The 24,872-nt window shown below is 42.6% G+C and overlaps 2 protein-coding genes across 2 annotated transcripts; one reads left to right on the top strand and one right to left on the bottom strand.

Annotated features, from left to right (window-relative positions):
• Positions 1 to 1,620: 1,620 nt before the first annotated feature.
• cilk1 (ciliogenesis associated kinase 1) lies at positions 1,621 to 14,059 on the bottom strand. Its single transcript, XM_012877843.3, has 14 exons — positions 13,864 to 14,059; positions 11,280 to 11,557; positions 11,081 to 11,135; positions 7,541 to 7,662; positions 7,365 to 7,444; positions 7,139 to 7,271; positions 6,880 to 7,051; positions 5,966 to 6,133; positions 5,535 to 5,879; positions 5,234 to 5,445; positions 5,002 to 5,144; positions 4,378 to 4,494; positions 4,190 to 4,297; positions 1,621 to 2,281 (listed from the first exon to the last, which is right to left on the bottom strand). Exons 2-14 carry the CDS (start codon positions 11,378 to 11,380, stop codon positions 2,130 to 2,132), a joined length of 1,908 nt encoding a protein of 635 aa, XP_012733297.2. The 5' UTR covers positions 11,381 to 11,557; positions 13,864 to 14,059; the 3' UTR covers positions 1,621 to 2,129.
• A 2,246-nt stretch (positions 14,060 to 16,305) lies between these two features.
• On the top strand, positions 16,306 to 23,793 carry fbxo9 (F-box protein 9). The gene is made up of 13 exons (XM_012877830.3): positions 16,306 to 16,470; positions 17,889 to 17,960; positions 18,229 to 18,360; positions 18,466 to 18,523; positions 18,761 to 18,860; positions 20,066 to 20,196; positions 21,314 to 21,428; positions 21,527 to 21,645; positions 22,213 to 22,303; positions 22,383 to 22,478; positions 22,572 to 22,671; positions 23,097 to 23,251; positions 23,345 to 23,793. The coding sequence occupies exons 1-13, from the start codon at positions 16,468 to 16,470 to the stop codon at positions 23,451 to 23,453; spliced, it is 1,281 nt and encodes a 426-aa protein (XP_012733284.2). The 5' UTR covers positions 16,306 to 16,467; the 3' UTR covers positions 23,454 to 23,793.
• Positions 23,794 to 24,872: the final 1,079 nt, after the last annotated feature.

The raw sequence follows: 24,872 nt of genomic DNA, 5'->3' as shown, positions 1-24,872 counted from the left end.
CTCAGCATATTACTATTTCATTTTTAAGTCTCCTCTTATTTGCTTTTGTTGTAAAAACAAACAAAAAAAAAGTTCAATATAGTAAAAAAAAAAAAAAATCCAAACATCTTCTTGAGGTAAAGTGGTGGCTCGCCCCCTAGTGTGCTGCTCTGTGTAATTGCATGGGGGTTGTTGCTTTTAAAAGACAAAAGTCATGTTCTAAAACTTGTAGAATGAAATGGCTGCTAAGAATATTTACTAACGATGCCCTTTTATGGCTCCATGCCCTTTAAAATGAACAATCTTGTATCCATAACACCTGCAGAGCTTGCTGTTGCTCTCAAGTTGGTGAGTGTGAGGATGCCTGATTAAGCATTTTACCAACCACATAACAAAATAGTTTATTTGACTATCAAGAAGATAAGAAATACGTTAATGACATCATTAATTGGGCCCCATAAAAGGCGTGTACTGTTTATTTGTGCTGTCTACACTTACAGCATGGCTGTTGTCACTAACCTACAACCTTCTCCTCCATTCACCCTGCTGCCTTATACGGCCACGGAAGAAGGTTGACTTTGTGTCTGACGAACCGTTTCTGTGTTTATTCTGTCATCTTTTGAAACATTTTCCAGCTGAACTACCCAATGATGAGGCATTTTCCCTTCACCCCCGGAGCCCACCGGGTTTTTAGTTCAACTGTTTTAGTTTTTCACACCAGGCCTTCTAACATTGTTAGAACAGATCCTCCATCCTGCTTGGTGTACTTTTTCAGATATTCATCCCTTGTTTCAGACCAGGCCCATCTGGCAAAAAGTGAAATCTTTCCCTTAAAAAGTGTTTAATGTTGAAGACTGAGTGACCCCAAGTTGTTTGTCCTCTAATGATGAACTTGGACTTTTTTTCTTAATACTTGCTCCCTTACCGTCCAAATACCAGTGCATCAGAGTCTTAATAAAATCAAAGCAGGTCCTTGTCCAGCCTAATGGTCAGTGGCCTTCGTGTTACACCATATCTACTCCCACTGAAACAGAACATCATGAATCACTGACTAAAGGTTCCTTTAAATTGTTCAAATTAAAATAAAAAGCTTCAGTATATTTATTTTAAAGACCTTATTAGGGGTGCAAAGAATTGTCTCAGCTGTGATTTTTCTATCGTTCTGAGAGTTGTATTTATTTGTCTAGTTAAGGAACACACTCAAATTAAAGGTTGGATTTTTGTAAATGTTCCAGTGTGAGATAAAATAAAATAGGATTTTTTTTTTCTAGGCTTTTTCACAGATATTTACCGGATTCCAAGACGCGTTAGCCGCGCCGAATTCCCCGTTAAAGCCCGTAGAGCACCACTGCAGAGATTTTCCTGACCTACATTAATTCCTGACAGATTAATCTAACGGCTCGGCAGCATGCGCTCATCCAGCTGCAGCTGGAGGACAGAAATGGAATGAATCATTTCTTGCCAAAAATGTCTTGTGAAAGTTACACAATTTAAAACACGTCACAAAGAAATTTGGTTTATTCCTTTCTTGACGAGAGAGAGATCATTTCAATTTAGAGAAAAGGGATTTTGCCGTATGACTTCGTTTTACCGATGAAAATGCTGAAACCGGTCTGTGCAACGGCGGTAACATATCAACACTGAAATTACCGACATTTTTTTTTTCTTTTTACTGAAAACATACACAAACAATAGTTAGACTGAAGAGGTCAATGAACAGAATGCAAAAAGTGAAGGAAAAAAAACGGCTGCATCAAATACAGGCATCGCAATTAACTGGCCCAAAACAAAATCACAGTGAGGGTTTCATAATATTTGTAATATGCATATTATATGTATACAAGTGGATAGTCAGCATTCAGGGATACAAAACTGAAGGACAACTTTTGCACAACAGCAGTTATATTACAGAAAGAGTATAAGACACAGAGAGATGCTGGGGGGGGGGGGGTCGCACTCACGCTTTTGGCTCATTGCATTTCCTCACACTTTTAAATAGTTTAACAACTCAAAACGTTCACTGTACACCTACGAAACAGAATTTATTGCTGTTTAAAGTTTATATACACAGTTGCGTTATAAAACAACTAGGCCTACTCTTTGGAAGCGACAGAGTTGCTGGAGCCCAGCTCTGAGCTGCGGGGAGCCCACTAGCGGTGTCCGTACTTGGCGGACCAGTCCGTCCGCCCGTGGACGCTCTGCAGCGGCGGCCGGGGAAGCAGACTGGACGCGCTTTTGTTGGCTGTCGGCGCGTTGGCAGAGGGGTTCACGTGACTCCGGCCGGACCGCCATGTTGCATAATCTGCACAAAAGGGAACGAGACGTCAGGTTTGTCAGATTCAGTGTTGGGTTTTTTTTTTTTTTTTACCAGGATTGTATGTGATAGAGAAACCCAAAGTAGCACATGATTGTACAGCTGAAGGAAAACTACGGATGTGGCTTTTGATTATTCTTTCCGATAAAATTCTTAAAAGTGTGGCGTGCGTATGTATTCAACCCCCTTTTTGAATGCCGTTCCACCGGCAAGTCTCTACTAGTCTCCATCCGCTGTGCATACCTACAGACTTAACGTTTTGCCCAATCTTCAGCGTCTAACAGAGTCTCCTCCATGCTTAGCTCCATCTAAGGCTACGTTCACACTGCAGCCTGAGGTGACCCAATTCCGATTTTTTTGCCCATATGTGACCTGGATCTGATCTTTTTATGACAATCTGAACAACACAAATTGGATTTTTTCAAATGCGACCCAGGCCACTTGGATATATGGTCCTAATTCTGATACATATCTGATCTTTTAAAATGCGACCTGTGTCTGTACGGCCGGGTCGCACCTGTACGTCACCGATACTCGACAACCGTCACTATTCTGCGTCCTGCTATGCAGAAGCAATGAGAAAAACGACACCCATAGCGGACTACAATGAGGAGAGCGGTCAATGGAGAAAAAGCTCCGGTTAGAAAATAAATTAATGACCACAAAATGCACGCCAGCATTATAATCCATGTTTACTTCCGCAAACACTGAGGACGCTTGCTACGTGTGACGTCATCGCGTCCTCTACTGAGCATGCGGGACGCTTCGGTTGAACGTATTCAGTTCACACAGGAGATCACATACAAGTCGCATATATTTGGAAATGTGAACAGACATGCAAAAAAATCAGATTTCACAAAAAAAATCGGAATTGAGCATTAAGACCTGCAGTGTGAACGTAGCCTAACCTCCCACCAACCGTCCGCTCTCTGCCCTGCAGGGTAACGCTGCCACCGCCGTGCTTCAGAGAGGGCATGGGCAGTTTTTGGCTTTCCACCACACATAGCATTAGCCATGTAGGCCTGAAAAAAAAAGGCTCGTCTGAACGTCTCTTCTGTACTGATACACTGCAAAAGGGAGCTAAAAGTAAGTAAAATCTTCTTGAACTGAGTGTATTTGTTCTTGATCTGAGCAGGTAAATAAGATTATCTGCCCCTAAAACTAAATAATTAGATATACTGCACTTGAAATAAGATGATGGAGATGAGTTATTCCTATTCTATGTGCAGAAATCCTATTCTATTGGCAGATGATCTTATTTACCTGATCAAGGGTAAATGCACTCATTTCAAGACATTTTTACTAACTTTTAGTTCCCTTTTTGCAGTGCACTGAGGTCATATGATCTCTTCTGAAGGCAGCCGGCTTGATTTAGGGGTTCCAGAGTAAAGGGGCCTGAATAACACAGCTTTCACTCTGCAAAAGGAGAACTAAAAATAAGTAGAATTTTCTTGAAATGAATGTATTTTCCCTTGATTCGAGCCGGCAAATAAGATTATTTGCCAATGGAATTAGTATTTCTTACCCCTAAAATAAGATAATTAGATATACTGCACTTGAAATAAGATGATGGAGATGAGTTATTCCTATTTTAAGTGCAAAAATCTTATTCCACTGGCAAATAATCCTATTTACCTGCTCAAATTAAGGAAAAGTACTCTCATTTCAAAAGTTTTTTTTCTTATTTTTAGTTCTATTTTTGCAGTGCAGGTTTTTATCTGTGAAACGTCTTGAAAACCATGCATCGTTCTGCCTTCCTCTTTACAATCACGCGCTAGTTTCTGTCGCTCTGGGAAAAGAACACGAAGGTTTGTAGCTTAAAGCAACAGAAAGTGAAGAGAAGGAGTGAATTAGTGAGCAAAGTGCTGCATAAACACGTATCGGGGGAACGCTCACTTGACGCCGTTGCTTCCACCGACGCACTCTGCCTCCCTCGGTGGCCGGCAGAGCCGCCGTCTTTCTTGTAGAACGACGGCATGTATCCGCCAGGGATCGTGTTTGTACCTGAAAGCCAAAACCAAAAACGAATTACTCCGCCAGCGGCTCCACCCAGCAAACGGCTGCGGTCGGACGAGAAGCGTTACCGTGCGCTCCTCTGCTCGGCAGAGTCCCCCCGAAGGGGAGGCCGCTGCCCCCCCACAGATGGCTCCCAGTGAAATCCTTGCCGACGTCGATGGTCACGCTCTTCTTTGTACTTATGCCTGAGGGGAGACGGTGACGGTTTACTGCAAACCGCACACTAACACATTAAAAGTTTCACTTAAGACCGAATGGGACTTTAATTTTAGACTTTTAGACATTCAGGTAAATTAATCCCTTGCCAAACAGCTTGTATTTAACTTGCATAAAAGAGTAGAATTGAGTTCAGTAATAACTTTACTCACTTATTTTTCCGCTCTGACGGGGCCTTTTTTGCCCCTACAGGCTACTAACCTCAACGCCTTCAACCCGAGATAACTCATAACTCAGGTTTTGATTTTATTTCCCCAAGGAAGCTTTAATTTGCCAGTTTTTACAGACGACATGCTCTTAAATACTCAGCAGGACCGATTATTGCCCCACATCAAAGCATAATAATGTCCCAATTCCTCCGCCAGGACTACAGCAACTACAGCTAAAGAACGCACCAAAATCTGGACTGCAAGACCTTTTCAGGCCGGTGCGACTACTTCCTCTACGGTGTCGGTGTTTCAGAAGCTTCACATTACCAGGCAGATATCTCGACTGTCTCAGGTAGTGCTGCTTGGCTGAGGCGGTCCTCAGCGGCTCCTGGTGGGCCGCCGTCTTGTTCAGGTTCAGCGGCGCGTCTTCTTTCCCGCCGGATCGACTGTAATCCAGAACGTTTCCGTACCTGTAGGAGCAAAGAGCCGGTGGGTCGCGGCGGCCAGCGGCCCGAATCAACCCCACCCCCCCGCGCTACACGTTCACCTGCTCGCTCACCTGCTCGCCGCGTCCTCCCCCTGCCTCCGCTTCTCGGAGGGAAAGTTGCTCTTGCCGAGGACGCTCAGAGAGGACAGGTCGCTCTCGTCGTAGTTGTCCCAGTCCTCGCCTTTGAGGTGTCCCGTGCCGTGGCCCCACCGCCGCCGCCCCCCTCCTTTAGGTTTCACCTGATAGTTGAGAAGGTTTGCGCTGCCGGACTCCTGCTGCCTTGGCTGGACACACACACACACACACAGATAGAAACGTAACGGGAGCGGCTGACCCCGCCGTCCCATCTGTCAACGCCGCCCCGGCGGCTCACCTTGCCCTGCAGGCTCTTGTCACCGATGTAAGGGAGGTGACTCTGCGGCATCGCCTCCGCCTGCTCCTGCTTCAGGATGTGCTTCGGCTGCTGCTCCCGCACGAGCCCCCGCTGGTACGCTGAGGCGGGGGACGGCTGGACCTGCTGGAGAGCCCTCGGCGGGGTGCACTGCTGGTTAGGAGGCGGGGGCTGGGCGGGGGGCATTGGCTTCAGCAGGAGTAGAGGCTGCTGCGGCTGTAGAGGAGGCTGCAGCTGCACCAGGCCGGGCTGGGGTCTGCTCTGCTCCAGGATCTGCTGAGGGGTGCCCAGAGCTTGGCCCACGTGGAAATACGAGTACCTGAGAGCCTGGAAGGGGGTCAGGACAAAGCCAGTCAGCTTGCATTCGGGGCCTGCTCGGCTGCAGGGCTTCAGGACGGTAGGCGGACGCAAACCTGGGCAGAGGACGGCCTGTTCTTGGGGTCCCACTGAAGCAGGTCGGTCATGAGATGGACGGCGTCGGGGCTGGCGTTGGGGATGAGCGTCTTCAGATTGCTGGGAACGCACTGAGGCCAGCGGAAGTTCATGGCGCTCGCCAGCTGGTATCCCTCTGGCCAATCGGTCTGCGGGGAGAACCCACAGGGCATCCTGTCATTAAAGGATTTCTGCTGCTCAATACAGAGAGCAAAACAACAATTCCCTCATCACGGCTCCTTGAACAAGATGCAGGCAACCCTGAGTCACAAGTAAGAGGTTGAATAAAATATCTCTTCCCAAGAAAACACTTGAATGATATAATGTGGATCAAAGTTTACCAGCGCAATAAAGGTTTTTAACACTTCGAGACAAGTTTCTGAGACCTCTCTAACATTAATTACCTTACTGTAATTATTTTTTGTATAAAAACATTCAAAGGAAATAGGTAGAAATATATTCTTGTGCACAGAAAAGTTGAAACTAGGATCTCCAAGGACCAACGGAGGAAGAGCATGTTAATCTTTAACTAAGTGATAAATTGATGAGACAATAAGAACCCCTCTTTGAGCGTTTAATTAATTAAGATAAGAAAAACTGTCTTAACACAGTATATAACCATTTTATATTGGTACGTGACATATATTAATAACATGTATTTACATTTTGGGAGTATGCTGTCTGTTTTTAGGGCCTTTTAACTTCTTCCTGATGCTGTAGTTTAATACAAGCGAGCATTAATCTTTCTCTCAAATGTTTTTAGGTTGTATTCAACACGCTTATCACACATTTTCATCACAAAATTCCACACATTGTGAAGTCTTAGCACAAAACTGGACAGATTTGAGTTTTATCTGATAACCTGTATGTTTGCTCGCATTCACAGGTTTTTTACCTTCTTTGGCGTACCCAGGACCTGGCAGATCTTGAATATGGTGTCCACTTCACTGGATCCCGGGAACAGAGGCCTGAGCGTGTAAAGCTCAGCCATGATGCAGCCCACCGCCCACTGGTCTATGGGTGAATTGTAGGATATGGACCTGAGGAGCACCTCCGGAGCTCGGTACCTGGTTCAAACACCACACCCGCCGCCACCTTGAAATCCACTTCATCCCGAGCCGCACACGCACATCATGCACCGCCGTTGACCTCACCATCGAGTCGAGACGTAGTCGGTGTACGGCGGCCGAGATCTGATCTCGCGGGCGAGCCCGAAGTCCGCTATTTTCACCAGCTCCGGGCCCATGCAGAGGAGATTTTCTGGTTTCATGTCCCGGTGGAAGAACCCTGGCAGAGAACACGGTTCCCACTCGTCAGGGCCGAAGCGACAGCTGTGGAGCGTGAACCCGAATGGACCGCCCGAGGTTTGGGAACACTCACCATGCTTATGGATGAACGCCAGTCCCTGCAGGATCTGAAACATTATGTTCCTTACAGCAGATTCAGGGAAGAGACGTGTCCTGCAGCCAAAACACACGTCGAGAAACGGGAACATTCACAAATGCACCGCAGACGCTTTCGATTCCGATCAGACGGAAACAAAACAAATCCCTCACCGGTCTTTCATCAGCTGGTATAAATTCTCCTTCATGTACTCAAAGATGAAGTACAGGTGATCGTTTTCCCGAATCACCTCCTTGAGTTTGATCACGTTAGCATGATTGAGTTTCTTTAGGGACTGAAAGAATGAGAAGGGACATCAGGTAAAACAAAAAACTGTAGACGTGAAGCTGAAGCTAAACGATTAATCTAATCATGCTGGACAAAGCAAAGAGCTTCTTTTTTTTTTGCAGTACATTCAGAAGCACAAGCTTCTTGATAAAATATGAGCAGAGTAAGAACGCTAGGCATTTTAGAGGGGTTTTTGCCTAAAATTCAAAAAAAGGAAAATCAAATCTAAAACAAGTTTAAAGCAGGGTTATTTGCGCTGGGATGCTCCTACGAAATGTTTAACATGCTACATCGGAGGAAGGAGGGGGAAAGTGAGAGGGGGTCTGCCAGTGGCATGCTAGCATTGTTATCTATAGAGCAGCGTTTTCCTGTCGTTGCTGTTGATCTGCTGTGCTGTGGACAAAGGAGAGGGTGGGCGGGGCGGGGCGGGGCGGGGCGGGGCGGGGCAGCGCTTTGGGCAGCTCGGCCAGCACGCTACAATCACCTGCGGCTCTGAGAGCGGGGTGAAGAAATTTGGACTCTGACATTTTGAACTGGTGCAGAAATAAAACAAGAGAGAGGGTTGGATTACTTGACAACTGGGCTACTGACAACATCAGAGCACAACATCACGTTTGGTGTTAACCTTAAAGGAAGGACAGCTGAAATCCAATCAAATCACAGTGAAAACATATATGTTATTGTTTCTTAATGAAAAGGATACAAAAAACAAACAAAAAAAACAGGGAACCCCACATAATTTTCAGCAGAGACTTGTAAATAAAAAGGTAGAACCACGTCAACGGCCAACCCACTCAGTTTTGTTACCGTCAAACAAAGAAACAGGGTTTCTGCAATATTCGGTAAATTAAATTTAGGACTTTATGAATATTTAAAACTTACTTAAGTTTGTCAACTTAACTTGATTTATTTTCTTTTGAAGTCCAGGTCACATTGCTTTATTATCTCTTTACAAGAAACAGGAAGCTTCCTACAGGTTAAAATAGGTCTCAGCCGACCACTGAAATCCCTGTTTTCAGGACAAAGTTTGTTAAATATACACTTTCCAGAAGCTAACGGTAGATAATGCCACAAATATAATGTAATTTATTGGCATAAACATACAATGGACCCTTTCCAGCAGTATCTGACCAATTAGAATAAACAAATTCAGACGTAATTAAATGTCTGCAGGTTCTGGATACATTTAAAAACTCCATAAAGGCCCAAAACTGAGATTATAACATTTTAGACCTTTTAGTTCTGATTTAGAGAAGATGAATAATTCGTAACAGGAACCACATATTTACAAGTAATTTGCTTCCTTGTTTTTTTTTTTTAATAAACTTTTAAATCTTGCTTTGTATGCTGGTGTACATCTGAAAAATCATGCTTTACATGCATCCAAAAGGCTGCCGTAGATCCTCAGTCATCAAAGACACGATAATCCTCAGAGCTAAGTAGAAGGCAGCTGGACTTCTTGCTTTTTGAAGACATTTTACCTCCATCTAATGTACTTCTTTAGTCTAGAACAGTGTAACTAGTAGGCTTTTGTTTTGCTTTGACAGAGGAGCGAAAGAATCCATTAAACATGAAAAACCACAAAGGAGGTGGCCTTGGGCTACATCCACATGGAGCTAAATACTTTCTCTGCACAGAAAGGTTTGAGCGTAAAGATGCAACCGCACCAAGACGGAGGAGCCTTGATAGGCGTTGTAATACTTAGGCGATGCCAGGGAGTGGCGCAGTAACACTGCCACAGAAGAAGGAAGAAGAGCAAAAACAGCAAAAGCGGCTGAGGAACAAAATGTGTTAGTGTGAAATCCACAAGAACTTGAAAGGTGTCTGAGCACGACCGCAACTCCGAAGTCCGCCATTGTTGCTCTCTGTGTTAGTGCGTCAGTGTTAGGGGAGAGGCGAGGTCCACTTTAGCTCGCATAAGCAAACAGTTTATAGCCGGTTATGCGGATTAGGGGTGTCCAGACAAAGCCGTGATGGAGAGCAGCTTCAGACTTTCCCACTCTGGGAGCCAGTTTAAATGCTGTCGGTTTTGCGGCTTCTTCTTCCTGACAGCTCTCGTTTTCTCTTTTTATGCTTAATGACCACCTGACGATCTTGGGAAGAAAGTTAAAAGAATTTGAAGTGGTCCAATAAGTATTGGCTCTATCAATCAGAAAACAGGTGCACCGGCCCTGCTGTGGAAGCCTCCTCGAGCATTCAGCATGCTGAGGTGAGTGAAACTTCACCAGTGCAGACAGAGTCTGTACGACGTTCCATTTAAACAGGAGCTGTTGGGTAATTACTGCGCCATGCGTGTAACATTTAAGTCAATTCTGTAGCAGTGGCACATTTGGGCAGTATGTATCACATTTCTATGTGGTGACACTCATGCTACAGATTATTTTTATTTACATTTCCCTAAAACAGTATTGACGCGTTAGCTGCTACATTATCAGATGCAGGAGAAGACAGGTGTTGTTGGGTCGTTATTTACATGAACCCACATGAGCCACTGAAATGCAAGGTATATATGGAATAATGTAACAAAGGCGTCATCATCACTGATCTGTCAACAGAGGAGGGAACTCCTGCTGGTATTTAGCGAAGGTTGAGGCCACTCACATGTTCTTCGCTTTTCAATACGTGTTGAAGAGAGATGGCACTAAACTTCAGCGCTTCTGAAGTTTGGCTTTAGCAAGCTCTGATAGGGTTGAAAGACCTTAGCAGAGTTTGGTTAAGTGATTGTGGCAGAGACGAGACATCCTTCGATGTCCATTTGGTTGTTGCGTTACCCTTCCTTCAATACCTTTTTAAATTAGATTCCTTAGTGCACGGCAGTAAGACTAACACTCCAATAGTGACAGGCAAACACAATAGAACTCAAACTAGGTCAGTAAATGTTATTTATCTATTGATTCAAACTCAAATATGTTAATCCTTCCTGAATTTAAACTATATAAATATACTGTGGAGGGGAAAAAGTGAGGTTTTGTAAAAGATTACAAAGAACTCAAGTCCTGTTACAGCAGCACTAAGCTCTTACTGTGTTGGATAGATAATATGCTTCCTTTAGGTCGCTTTGACCATGGAGATAACTGTGTTGACTCCTGGGAAACGTATCTGTAGGATAGACGGCGCCTTGACGTCAGACACAGGTGGCCTATGGTTTATCAAAACGTTTCAAAGACACAACAATAATTTAGAATCCCTGTGTGCAGAGACGGTGTGTACGATTCCCGTACGCAATCACAGATCTCCCCCATGAGCTGGACACAATCTGGAGTTCTGCTGAGATAACACACTTAGGAGAAAGACATTTTTGTGCGCCCCTACTTCCTCTTCCCACAATACGAAGCAATTTCTTTTTTTTTATTAAATCACATTACCATCGCCTTCCCAACTCAAAAAAAAAAAAAAAACGAGATTGCTGTGATACGTAAACCTACCTTGACTTCTCGGAGGTTCATGCACTCCTCCCAGGAGTAAAACTTTCGTTTCATTCTGAAAAACAAGTGTTTATGTCTAATTAATGTGAGCTCAACAGCAAAATCCTTTGCCTTCTTCGTGTAAAATGATCTACAACGGCGCAAAAGAAATTGTTTTAGGCGGAAAAGGCAAATACGAATCAAACGTAAGGATTCTCACTTCTTTATGGCGACCAGTTCCCCCGACTCCAGACTGCGGCCGAGGATGACAGAGCCGTAGGTGCCGTCTCCTAGCTGTCTAATGGTGGTGTATCTATTCATTGTGCTTGTCCTTACATGTTACCCTTTGGCGGGAGCGCAGAGTGGATAACAATTAGGAGGAAAAACAGACGCGTTCCCCTTCGACTGCCGAATGCAACCAGATTTTTCTGTGGCAACAGCAGAAGACGTTTGGCTGAGCCGGAGGACTCATGATGTCAGGAGTTTGTCTCCCCTGAGCTGAAAAAGCAAAAGAAGCAAAACTGAAAAATGCAGATCCACAGACTACAGTCGATGTATGGCTTCACAATAAATCTGATGGAGTAATCTAACCGACAAGAAGCTTGTCCGTTAAGCACCTTAAATCCAACATTTAACTTTTTTTTTAGAGGATAAAGTGCCTGAAATAACACGATTTGTCAAATGCCGCTCGTTGAATAGCTCAGGTCCAGACGGCGTCTTGCAAAAGCAGTCATAGTCTTTTAACTTTCATGTTGAAACCACTGATTTTATGTGACAGACCAAGACATTGTGGCATATAAGTGTAAGGAGGGAGGAAAATGACCCATGGTCTTCTAATTTGTCTTACAGAAAGATTGAAAGGTGTAATTTGTTTATCAGTCTTTCTGAGATCCTTTGTCATATTGGATAACAAAAGATCAGATTGGATAGAGAACATATATGAACCTCAGTTTTAAAGCCTTGTCGTAGATTCTCAATTGGCTTTAGGTAGGGACTTTGACCGGGCTGTTTTAAAACATGCATATGATTTGATGTAACCCTCCCACTATAAATCTGGCCCTACGTCACGCTCCTTATCATCTACCAGCCTCTCTTCCGGTCTTGCTCTGTATTTAGCTCCAAGCATCTTCCTCCTCAAGATGACCGGCTTTCAAAGCGCTACTAGGCCAGACAAGTTCAGCTTTGGTCCCACCTGATCGCAGCACCCTCTTCCCAACGCTTTTTAGGGTCCCATCTTTGATTGGTGGCAAACAGCAGTCCTCATAACAATGGCCTTCTTCTTACAATTCCTCCACAAAGTCCAGAATGGTGGAGTGAATGCCTAATAGTTGCCCAGTCGATAGTTCTGTTAAACTGTGACATCATCCAGAGAAGACAGATCACCCGCTATTACCATCTAATATAGAACAGATTACTAGATCAATGTGTGCTTCTGTGCTTTTTTGTCTCTCTTGTTGTGTCTTTGCTCTGTCTTCTGTAACCCCCAGTCGGTCGAGGCAGATGACCGTTCATACTGAGCCTGGTTTTGATGGAGGTTTTCCTTCCCACTAATGGGGAGTTTTTCTTTCCACTGTCGCTTCATGCTTGCTCAGTATGAGGGATTGCTGCAAAACCATGGACAATGCAGATGACTCTCCCTGTAGCTCTACGCTTCTCCAGGAGTGATTGCTGCTTGTCAGGACTTTGATGCAATCAACTGGTTTCCTTATATAGGAAATTTTTGACCAATCTGTATAATCTGACTGATTTTGACTTTGTAAAGTGCCTCGAGATGACATGTTTCATGAATTGGCGCTATATAAATAAAATTGAATTTAATTGATAGATTCCCCAACCTGAGGTGTCCATCCCTGCAGCTCCTCAACAGCCATCTTTGCTGTTTCACTCAACAACGCTCTCCTTGCCCAGACAGTCACATCTCGGTAAACGAACACTTCCAGATGACTGACGGGGCAGCTCTCTTTGGGATGTTTAAAACTTAGGACTGTTTTATAGCCGTACCACGCTTTGTACCTGGACAGCCTGCGTTTTTGTGCCCAAATGATGCTGGTTGCTGATTAATGTTCTCCGACAACGTGCCACGAAGGCTTTCACAGGGCAGCTACATCCAGCCTGAGAATAAATTACGCAACAGGCGGACACTGTTTACCAAGTAAGTGTCCCTTTAAGGGAATCTCTGGCACTGGGTTTTTATTTAGGGTATCCAGAGTAAAAGAGGTTTCTGTACAAAGGCAAGCCACACCGTTTTCCATCCCGTTTGCAATTTGAGCATCTTGGTGTTTTACCAAAAAAATCTTGATTTTTTTTTTTTTTTAAGATAACAAAATGTGGGCAGGTTTAATGTGTTGGATAACTTGTGCAAGGCACCGTATATATGGTATAAACATGAGTAACGAGTAAAATCACTGTTTTAATTAAAAAGGCATTACCTACGTATTATTATTTTGTTTTAAAAGCAGATTTATCATTCTTTCTCCATTTCTGTCCGATCTACAGCTGTATTTGTAGCAACTCAGCTGACACTCAGCTGCATCTGGAGAAAGCTAACCTGGGAAAGCGCCGTTAACTCCTTTAAATGGAGGTTCAAGCTAACCGAGCTCGCTAGTTCAGTCCGTTTTCAGGTGTTTTAGGTTTTTAAAAAAATGTAAATGTCCATGGTGACTAACTGGTTAAATGATCGGTAACCGAGATTGTGCGTCGGCGGTGGCCCAACAACGGGCCAACCCTGCGGAGAAAACTGAGGGGGAGAGAGAAGAGGCTGCTCCTCCTAACTGCCTCTCAATCACATGAGACCAAATACTCACCCTCCTGGTTTCGAAACGATAGCAACACATGTCCGAGAGAAAAAAAAAACGCAGTCAATGTTTAACTCATCACTTGTGTCAGCGAGTTTTTTTTTTTTTTCTTTCTCCCAGGTATATTGTTGGTTAATAATCGTAACCAGTGAGGCGCCCGTCCGCTCCGCGAGAATTAACTCTCTGTTGGGCTGTTTCGTCAGAATTCGCCCATAATCTCGCGTTGTTACAAAAATTGTCTCATGGCAACAAATCCCAGCCTTTCCTTCACAGGCAGCCGCGAGGCAGGGAAACAGCCGAGATTTACAGTATTTGAGCATTACTTTTTAAGGTAGAGGTCTGCGTTTAAAAGTTAGGATTAAAATAGTTGTAGTTTATGAAGTTTTATCTCATGAAGTAAGGATAGTTTTAGATTTTGTTTGTTTTCTTAAAAAAAAAAAAAAAAAAAAAAAAAACAGCCGAAACGTGCCAAATATGTTGATACTATGTTACCAAATAGTCATAAACGTTTGTGTACTATTAAATAAAACATATTCCATAGTTAATATATGAATTAAAAAGCAAAAATGCAAAGGTGGAAATGAGCTGATGATCCTGCTCTTGATGAGCAATGTTAGAGCAGCAGACGTAAGGAGCACCCCCCCCCCTTCCATTCCATGACTTGTACTCACATGCAGACTTTGTTGCACAAACATCTGTATTTTAGGTCATCGATTAGAATTGGCTAAATTAGACTTGACATCATAGGAGACCCCTGGGTTAGAGTCCATGGTCTATATTATCAGAACAAACCCTAAAGAACCAAATAACAACATATGTGGAACAAAAGTAAACATATAGATACAAATATAATGGTAATGATATTTAATAGAATCTATCTCTGCTTAGTACGAATATTATTTTAAAAAAAATAGCTTCATCAACAACATATCTATTTTTGAGAAGAAATGTGAAAAGTACTCAAATACATATTCCCACCTTTGTATTTAGAGTTAAAAAAAATGGTGGTCTTTTAACAGACAAACCAATATGATCAACAAGCTAGAAATGTGTTTTTTAAGTATTGTTTACTGTTTATATTTAAGCAGCAGTGATAGACAAACAGAAAGACATTCAAAAGCAATACAACCAATAGATAATGAGTAAAAAAAATATAAAATGTCAAATAAGCAAAAAATGTAAATTCTATATGCAAGTTTAGTCAAATAAAGTTTACTTTTTTAAATTGTGTAAAAAATTGGTTTTTACAATACTGGTCTGTGCAAAGAAAAATAAATGTAAATATTGTACATAGATACAAATTGGATTTCCACTTTGATCCATTGAAGTGTTTTATGTGGTGAGAGGAGTGTTGGTATCTAAAAGCTGTACATTAGAAAGACCTAAAGTTAAGGTCTCTTTTGCGCTTATGATACAGCAGCTGGAGCTGTTCATCCATGGTTTGTGAGGACTTTGCCTGGGTGTGATGTTAGTTTGGCTTGAATTCCACTGGCTCTCACCACCTGTTGCAGGTATTCCAGGAAAGATCTGGTGTTCTTGATGAAGCTTATCCAGCTGTTGATAACTGCTCCTCCGGTAGACCACACCTATTTAGGGGTTATAGGATATAGGTTACAGGATATAGGCCTGATGCCAAAAAGAAAAAAAGTCCAGCAAGGTTTTCATGCCCACATCAGACTCCATAAGATCAAAGTCACCTGATGGGTGGAGTCTGGTCTGATTCTTCCATATAAGGTACACATCTGGTGATCCTATAGTTTACACTCCTCTTTCACCTTCTGTAAACATTGTTCACACATATTTAAGTGTAAAAAATGGTTACTTTTGACTTTTCTGTATATGTTTTATTTAATTTCTTTCACTTACCTTACTATAACCCTCCATGAACATTCTCTGAAGGATACATACTTTTTTCCACAATATTTTTCAATCACTTTTTCTGATCAGTCAACTCTCTAATCAGCCAGTGACATAGCATACGCTGTTGCGGGAAAAAAATCCACATCAAGAGAAACATTTTATTTTCCCCTAGAAGGTGCTTTTTTTATTTTAAAGCAACAACACAGACAGTCTTGTTTTAGTTTTTTTTTTTTTTAAAAGAAGAAAAATAAGAGAAATGCAATTAGATTAAATTCACCGCTCTCACCACCACCATTGCCACAACTACTACTACTACTACTACTCCTACTACTACTACTAATAATTATTATTATTAATAATAATAACAACAACACATTTTTCTTTTATTCAATACAAATTGTGTAAAATTTCGTTAGATTTGTTTAATTAAATTGGATTAACTCCTTTACTGTAGCAGACACTGACCCTCTCCCACTGTACATGCTTTAAATGGCCATGTAAACAAGTTAAAGCGGATCCAGGGAGGCCTGTGTTGTCGTCGCGTGCCGCCTCTCATTGGTCCTCTCTGCCCAGCTTCAGCGCACTTCCTGCCCGCGCGTGTCACCAAGGCTCCGGGGCCGCTCAGCAAGATGGCTGCGTTCCTGCGAGCTCGTAAATATGTCCGCTGTGTTGTCCGTTTCTCCGACCGTGAACTGTAAACGGGACCGGTGAGCACCTGCGACTATAAAAAGGAGACCTACAGGCCAAAGTGTCATGGTGGGTCTCCGTGTTTTATACGTTTTATTTCGGGACGTAGGGCGGGGGTAAACAGGCCGTCTGATCGGTAGCTAGCGAAGCTAACAGTAACATCGCCTGGTTTCCTTTAGGTTACCTGTTTAGCTACCGAGTCTCTGCACCGATCTGCTAGTAAGCGACACGGTTAGTGAACAGGTAGAGAATAAAACAAGAAAACAAAAAAACAACAGCAACATGTTTTCATTGAACGGTTTAATTTTAGCAGCAGCGTTCAGTAAAGTAGAAATTATAACGCGAGTATTTGGTGGACGTGCTACGGAGGTGTTGATGTCAGTGGAAGTTTATTTAAAGTTAGTTTTTTTGGAAAGCAAACACCAAACCCACATAACCACTTTTTTCCTAATTTCCCATGTTCAGAATAACAGGTTTTCCACTGAAGTTGTTGTACTGTCCCTTTTATAGAGGAAGTATTTAATGATTTGCATTTTTCCACCTCACGGTGTTTCCAGTATCGAGGGCCGAAATGCAGCAATTTTATAAATACAAGAAAGCGTATTCATATTTAATTGAATTTAAATTAATTATGTCAAAATCATATCTATCAGAGAATATGTGTCAATGTGTCCTTGCACACCATTATAAGATATTCAGCTGGCGGTAGGACTTGTCAAATGGTCTTTAAGATTTGATTGGTTAACCTGCACAGCAGCTTAGCTCTAGACCAATCAGATTGTCTCTTATGAAGTTGTCTGTTTCGTAAGACTGGCGGATACATTTTCCAATGTACTGTTGCATAATATGTTTCAAATGCATTTTAAAATGAATAAGTAAATATAGAAATGAGTAGTTATATCGATATGAGACCAGAGCTGGGAACCGCTGAACTTACACGACCAAACTGTGCCGAGATGACAAAAAGGAAACAAAACACTCAGCACAAACTTCATTAACAAATTTCACAAATTTGTGTAATTTATTAAACAGTACCAGAACAGACTGCCATTAGAAATATGAATGAAATAATAATTACTGTAAAAGAGCGGTACATGCAGGACTTTCTTCAACTGGGGTCTGTTATTTTTGTAACTCTTCAACCAGAAATTCAGCTCTAAAATAAATTGTTTTCAGAGGTCTAATAAAAACATGGGATTTTTGATCCTCATCCCAATTTTTATTAAAAAAAAAAATATTTAGATGCATTTCAATTAACCAAAGCACCCCCGTGGATATTTAATTTATTAGCGACTCCTGCAATAAAGTGAACAGTCTTGTTGAACACTGTTTAGAGGGAATCGAGGCCGGACCACATTGTTATCCAAGGCGGAGGTCACATTTATGGAGGAGGAAGAGTCCACTCATCTCCCTCTACGAAGCTAGAACTGGTCAAACAATGTTGTTGTGGCTGTTTTCCGGCTTAGCTCTCCTGTTTTGTTGCGCAGGCTGACGACGATACTGTTATTGGAGGTACATTAGAGGATGAAGATGAGAGTTCAGATGACCCAAACCTTCAGGTGAGAACCATTCAGGAAATCAGTCATGCCTTATGCTTTATATGCATGTTTTTCTATGTGTTTTTCATTTTTTTGTTTTTGTTTGTGAAAGAGAAAAGTTTTGTCAGTTTTAACCAGCTTATGCTGAAAGGGGAAAAAAAAGCAATTAAAACAGTTATTCTCCATTTTTATTTGTTTTCTGTTGGCAAAAACATATGTAAGGCCTGCCAATAAAGGGACAATAAACAAATCTTTTTGTTGTTTTTTTCCTTTTGTAATATCTTGGCAGGTGGAGCTCAATGCGTTCCGAGCTCAGTGGATGTCTGAGCTCAAACCGAGCTCTGGGGCGACTGGGATAAGTGACCGGCTGCAGAGGGCGAGAGGCGTGAGGAGGAACCAGGACATTGCTCGGGAGGAGAAAGTGAGCCGTTTTACGTTCTTTTCTTTCTTTTTTTTTAGTATGGCTAAGAGTTGGTGCTGCAGTAAGGTCACTGATGAAGGAGTAACAGGATTCACCTTCCCTCAGGCTACAGAGCTGTTTCTGAGAGCTGTTCAGGAGGAGCAGAATGGAGCCGTTTACGAAGGTATGTGGATGGAATAGAAATGATCAACACGGTGAAATAAGCGTACTACAAAAATCTAATTCAGATAAACCACAATCTTGCTTTTAAAAGGGCAAATTATTTCTGCAGTTATTGTACTTATTTAACAGCCGGCCATGCTGTCTGAGTTGTGCATGACAATTTAAACAGGACTCAGTGTCATCTTCGGTATTTGTTTTATTTAAGTGTCTGATCAGATTTATTTATTTTAACCTGCAGCTATCAAGTTCTACCGCATGGCCATGCAGCTTGTTCCTGATATCGAGTTTAAAATCAACTACAGCCGTCCTCCTGATGCAGACAGAGGGGGAGGAAATTAGTAAGTCACATTTTACTCTCTGCCCTTTTTTTACACCTGAATAGCATCGCCGCAGCCATGAATTATGCAGTCTGTAGTTAAAGTGCCGCTTTTAGCTCCCCTGCCAAAAGCTGTGGTAGCCAAACATTTCAGGCATCACCTTACAAGTGTCATCCACGCCAAACATGAGGTCGGGTTGGGTTTTACTGCTGATAGCGTCTACATTACTACATTAATTACTAAAGTTGTGTGTGATTTAATCTCCGTATGAGTCCAGCTGTTCTGGGAAGGCTTGGGAAGTTTGTTGGAGAACATTAAAGATCAACCAGCATCACTAAGACCAAGATATGCTGCAGACAGGGAGAAGGTTGTGGAGACCTTTAAAGCAGATTTAGGTTAGAAAACAGTATCTGTGGCTTTGGACGTCTCACCAAGCACTGTTCAGGGCAATGCGGCTGCAAAGCTAAGATAAGGCTGGTCATCTAGACAGAGAGCGCTTTCCTTCACCAGGGAGAAGGAAGCCGATTGGAGCTGATGGGCAGACGGCTAAACACAGGGCGATAATGGGAAAGGCCGGAGACAGGGGTGGAGTTTCAAAGGCCCTAAACCTACAGCCAGAGCTGCAAAGAGATATTTTAAATTAAAGCGTATTCATGTGGTACAACAGGCCAGTCAGACTCCAGCTTTTAGAGTGAATCTGATGGTGTGTTTTTTGGTCTTTAATGAACGATACTTTGCCCCCGACTGTTTAGAAATAGATTTAAAACACACCAACGCTGCTTCACAAAAAAACTACCGCACCCCTTTGAGTCAGCCTACAGGACTGTAATTCATGGAAGTCTCTCAGATACAGATGAGGATCAACAACCCAGATTATGTTGTTTGCTCACCCTGTCACACCCGCAGTAAAATCATCTGTTATCAGTGACAGAGGTGTTTTCTTCTAGTGGAAAGTTCATAGTCTTAACAACTTCTCGAGTTTTATTTTTTTTTGACACAACCCTTACATGGTCAACAGGTGCAGAGATGTGTCATTTGTCTTTGTTTTATTGTTCTGCCGTCAAATCGAAAGTTCAAGCATCAACATCTTGGTCGACACAGATTCATGAATCCTCCAGTAATTTCACTTTAATCCAATCCTCTCTTTAACCTCCCGTAACCCTTTTTGTCTTTTATTTTGATCATATTACTCCTCTTAAACTGCACATGGTGTGTAATTTTCTCAGCATGGAGGACAGTGACACCGAGGGGGAGATCGAGGACCTGCTCGCCTACTTTGAGCAGCAGCTCAGCCTGGAGAGCTCCTTTCCAAAGATCTGCATCCCTGAGCTTGAAATAACTCAGACGCATATTTCAGGTAGAAATTCAATTTTATTTATTCACCAATTCACAACACATGTCATCTCAAGTCAAATTCAATCAAATACAGGTTGGTCAAAAAGTTTCCTATTTAAGGAAACCCAGTAGATTGCATCAAGTCTTGACAAGCAGCATTCACTCCTCCTCAAAGAGCGTAGAGCAACGGTGGACAGTCGATGGCTGTGCAGCAATCCGTCATACCAAGCAAGCATGAAGCGACAGTGGAGAAGAAAACACCCCTTTAACGGGAAGGAAAAACCTCCAGCAGAAGACAGACAGAGACACAAAATGCAGAAAAGCACACATTGATCCAGGAATCCCGGATGATCTGCCCCCCTAGATGATGTCACAGCTAACAGAACACCAGAGCAGGTGTACCTACTATGAAGAGAAAAAAACAGAGAACAAAAAGTTAAAAGTTGTGCAAATTGAAGAACAGTAGGAGAAATCAGTAGAGTGAAGGAAATAGGCCCTGATGTCCTCCAGCAGCCTAAGCCTGTAGCAGCATAACTATAGAGGTAGCTCAGGGTAACATGAGCCACTCTAACTATAAGCTTTGTCAAAAAGGAAAGTTTTAAGATTAGTCCTAAAAGTAGACGGGGTGTCTGCCTCATGGACCAAAACTGGGAGTTGGTTCCACAGGAGAGGAGCCTGATAGCTAAAGGATCTGCCTCCCATTCTACTTTTAGAGACTCTAGGAACCACCAGCAGACCTGCAGTCAGAGAGCGAAGTGCTCTGTTAGGAACATACGGGGTAATCAGAGCTCTGATATATGATGGAGTTTGATTATTAAGGGCTTTATACGTTAGAAGAAGATTTTTAAATTCTATTCTTGATTTAACAGGAAGCCAATGAAGGGAAGATAAATAATTACAATAGTAGTCCGGCCTTGAAGTAAGAAATGCATTGACTAGTTTTTCAACGTCACTCCTGGACAGAATGTTTCTAATCTTGCAAATATTCCAGAGGAGAAAAAAGGGAAACCCTGGAAACCTGTTTAATATGGGATTTAAATGACACGTCTTGGTCATAAATAACACCAAGGTCCCTGAACCTTGTGTAAACGTCTTCACATATGCATCTGCATTATAATCTGCGCTCTCTCTCCCTGCAGCCTTGCCACGGGAAATCCTGATGTACATATTCCGCTGGGTTGTGTCAAGCGAGCTGGACATGCGGGCCCTGGAGCAGCTCTCCTCGGTCTGCCGTGGGTTTTACATCTGTGCCAGGCGAGTTGCCGACTTGCAGTCGTGCATTTCGAGATGTCAACTTGTTTTCTGCTCAGCAGATACAGAAATGTAAATCTTTTTATATATCCCCCCCCCAGGGACCCTGAGATTTGGCGCTCCGCTTGTTTAAGAGTGTGGGGACGGAACTGCACCAAACTAGTACCCTTCAAGTCCTGGAGAGAAATGTTCCTGCAGAGGCCACGTGTCCGCTTTGATGGTAACAAAAACACGGTTTCAGCATCACTTCAGTTCTGTCAAACTTTATCAGACGCTCTTTTAATGCCAACTAAACACTATTTTAATCGGTGGCAAATTGGATGTCCACAACATTCACCTAATTTGCTTATTGATGTTTATTACTGTTGTATTTTAGTCTATACCTGCTCTTATATTTTAGTACATTTTAGTAGATATTTTCTTTTATACTTTCAGACATGTTGTTTTCCTATCGTTTCTGGAGCTTTGTGGAAAAGTTGAATTTCCTTACGGGGGTTTAATAAAGTAATTTCTGAACCTGATTCTAAATTATTAGGTTAAAATGCTTAAGCTTTGCACATCATGTTGGTCTGAAATGTCAGTCAAATAACCTTTACGGTGATGCTACATATTTTATTTAAGATATCCTAAAGCGAAACCTTTAGTTAATTTAGACTTTAACAAATGAGAAGATCAAAGGCAAATGTCACGAGAAGCCAAACGCAGATCTGGTTAAAGACTTCCTTTAAGAGTATTGTTTCAGCGTTAATCGTGTATCCAGTGTGGATAATTTATTGTCCATTTCTAGGTGTTTATATCAGCAAGACGACATACATCCGTCAGGGAGAGGAATCCCTGGACGGCTTCTACAGAGCTTGGCATCATGTTGAGTACTACAGGTAAGTTTCAGTGAAAAGGTTTTAGATTTATACATGGGACAAAGTCTCATCTACCCGCTGCCTTTCATCGTTACTCAAGGTACCTCCGGTTCTTCCCCGACGGCTTCGTCCTGATGCTCACCACCCCCGAGGACCCTCTGTCCGTCGTTCCCCGCCTGCGTACGAGAAACACCAGGTGATCCAGAAGCTCGAAAACAACCAGACGTTTGTAACATAAAGCGGTAACAACCGCCTCTGTGACGGTTGCGGCGTCCCTTTTTATTTACAGAATGGATTCTGTTCTGCTCGGCCACTTCCGTCTGTCCCAAGAGACGGACAACCAAACCAAAGTCTTTGCCGTCGTCTCCAAGAAGAAGAAGAAGGAGGAGGTGAGAAAATGCGTCTTTTTGCTTTGGTTTTTTGTCAGAAACTCTCAACATTTGTGTGGGAAACGGCGTTCTGCTGGAGAAATCTGTCGATTCTCCATGAATCCTCGGGGCTCCTGTGCAGCCCAGACAAGTCTGCAATTTGATTTCATAATTTTTCCGGGTTTGGATGAGTGTGGACAAGGAAGAACTGGGTGGAAAATATTTATTTAACAGTGTTTATTCCTTCATTAATTATTTTACCAGTCTGTCCATCCATCCAACCGTTTGTCCATTTAGCCACTCATAGATCCACTCAGTTACCCTTTTGTCCTCCGTTGTAATTCAGCTTTTTAAAAAGAGTCTAAATAGTCTGAAGTTTTGACATAGAAATACACGCTAACTCTGAATGCTGCCTAAATCAGCGAACAAATGTCGTTTCCTGACAGAAAGCAACCGAGTTTCAAAGGAATCGGTTCTGCAGGCGGAACCAGGCTCCCGAGGCTGAACACACCTTCCATGTGGGCCTGCATCTCGCCTCCAGAGGGCGCCAGAATTTCAGTAAGCTAGTGTGGATCCACCACTCCTGCCACATCACCTACAGGTAAGCCTCCTCAGCATGGTCGTATATATTAGCAGGAAACCATGTAGCTGTATTTTATTTATTTATTTAAATCAACCCTGATGGTGTTTTCAGGCTGACTGGGGAAACTGTCATCACAACATTCGACCTCGACGGGATGTACTCGCCCTTCTTCTTTGCCCGCGTGAAGAGCTACACTGCTTTCTCTGAGCAGCCCCTGTAAGGAGCGGAGACGGTCGTGCATGATCCCCAAGAAGGCCCACGGAAGAAGCCGTCTCACCGTTTCCATAAGAGTGGACCCTCCTCAGTCTGTTTAGTTTGTGCTGTAGCAAGAATTACTGTCTCCCCTTCTTAAAGCCCTCATATTTCTCCACACGCGAGCATGTTTGGTTTCAGGTTTGCCTTTTAGGATGCTGCTTATTTTCTGATAATCAGAAATTACAGTGATTTGCTGAAAGCTACACTGATTAGCAATCTTTCCCACCCGTTTCGAGCAATGAATGTGATTTTCGTTTCATTGTGCACTTTCTTCCTCAAATAAATGAGATGAAAAAAAAAAAAAAGAGGGTTATCGCAATATGTAACAATGCAGCTTTTCTTCCATAAGTCTGTTTGTGCACGCAGAGCTGTCGAGATAAAATGACTCACGAGAAAGTCATGAAGATCCTGTTACACGACCTGAGTGAACAGGCAGTACAGATCTGATTTCTGACTTTTGCTGCATTTGTCCTACGGTTGGGCCGCAGCACTTATGATCCATGTATTTTCTGAGAGCCAGTAGGATTCGCAGAAATACAAACCTTAGAAAAATAGTTTGCCTGTCGCCGCTTTAGCAGCTTTTATTGACTGAAAAAAGAAATCCTTGCATGTTCAGGAACAGAAACAAAAACACGGACACTAAAACGCAAACGGCAGAATTAGCATCGCTTCAAACAGACATGATTCAGAAGAGCCAAAGAAGATTAAGCATTTGGTTTTTTGCAGCACAGCAGTCAATATGGCGACACTTTTTTTTCAAGATTTTACAAGATTCAGATGTGTCTGAAAAAAAATTATTTTCTAGTTTTGTAGAAGTGCTGACCCAAATCTGCCACTCTGCTGTATTTTTAACGGTAAGCTTTGGTGATTTTACCTCCTTTATCATCCTGCTCGCTGCTGGTGAGATGCCTTAGATCTTTGTCACAGTTCCTGCAGGTTTTAACTTATTGCTTTGATGTTAGATATTGGCAAGTTTAATTGAGCAGCTATTTCGTCGCCTGGGGGAATAAGCCTTACAGGTTCTCGAGTTTTATCCGGTGGAATGAATGGGTCTCTGTGCCATGTCATCATTTCACCACAGGAAACGAGGTTTCTAGATATTGATCAGCTAAACAAACGTAACGTAAAATCAGATCAAAATTGAAGATCTGATTTAGAAGCAGATCTGATCAAATGCACGTCAGATTAAAAACTAATCTTGAAATGGGCCCTTAGGTTAGCAGCAAATACTGTAGGAATATTAAACAAATGGCAACGTTAGCTTTTGTGCGCCCCCTGACAGTGGCGCCTTGGGTGGTGAGCCGTACTGCCAGGTCACAACTACACTAGTGGCACTAATGATTTGGTTAAAAACAATTACTATTTACTACTCAGAGGGTGGATT

The sequence above is a fragment of the Fundulus heteroclitus genome, chromosome 22, assembly GCF_011125445.2.
Source record: "Fundulus heteroclitus isolate FHET01 chromosome 22, MU-UCD_Fhet_4.1, whole genome shotgun sequence".
Classification (NCBI taxonomy): Eukaryota; Metazoa; Chordata; class Actinopteri; order Cyprinodontiformes; family Fundulidae; genus Fundulus; species Fundulus heteroclitus.
The sequence above is the reverse complement of the archived record's forward strand: the minus strand, read 5'-3'. Positions and strand labels throughout refer to the sequence as shown.

Coding starts and splice junctions, on each gene's coding strand:
- fbxo9 (XM_012877830.3), top strand. Junction 22,304..22,382: donor CATCATGTTGAGTACTACAG/GTAAGTTTCAGT, acceptor TCGTTACTCAAG/GTACCTCCGGTTCTTCCCCG. Junction 22,672..23,096: donor AGAAGAAGAAGAAGGAGGAG/GTGAGAAAATGC, acceptor GTTTCCTGACAG/AAAGCAACCGAGTTTCAAAG.
- cilk1 (XM_012877843.3), bottom strand. CDS start 11,380: ATGAATAGATACACCACCATTAGACAGCTAGGAGACGGCACCTACGGC. Junction 6,134..6,879: donor TCCTGGGTACGCCAAAGAAG/GTAAAAAACCTG, acceptor TTCTCCCCGCAG/ACCGATTGGCCAGAGGGATA. Junction 4,495..5,001: donor ACAGTCGAGATATCTGCCTG/GTAATGTGAAGC, acceptor GTCTCCCCTCAG/GCATAAGTACAAAGAAGAGC.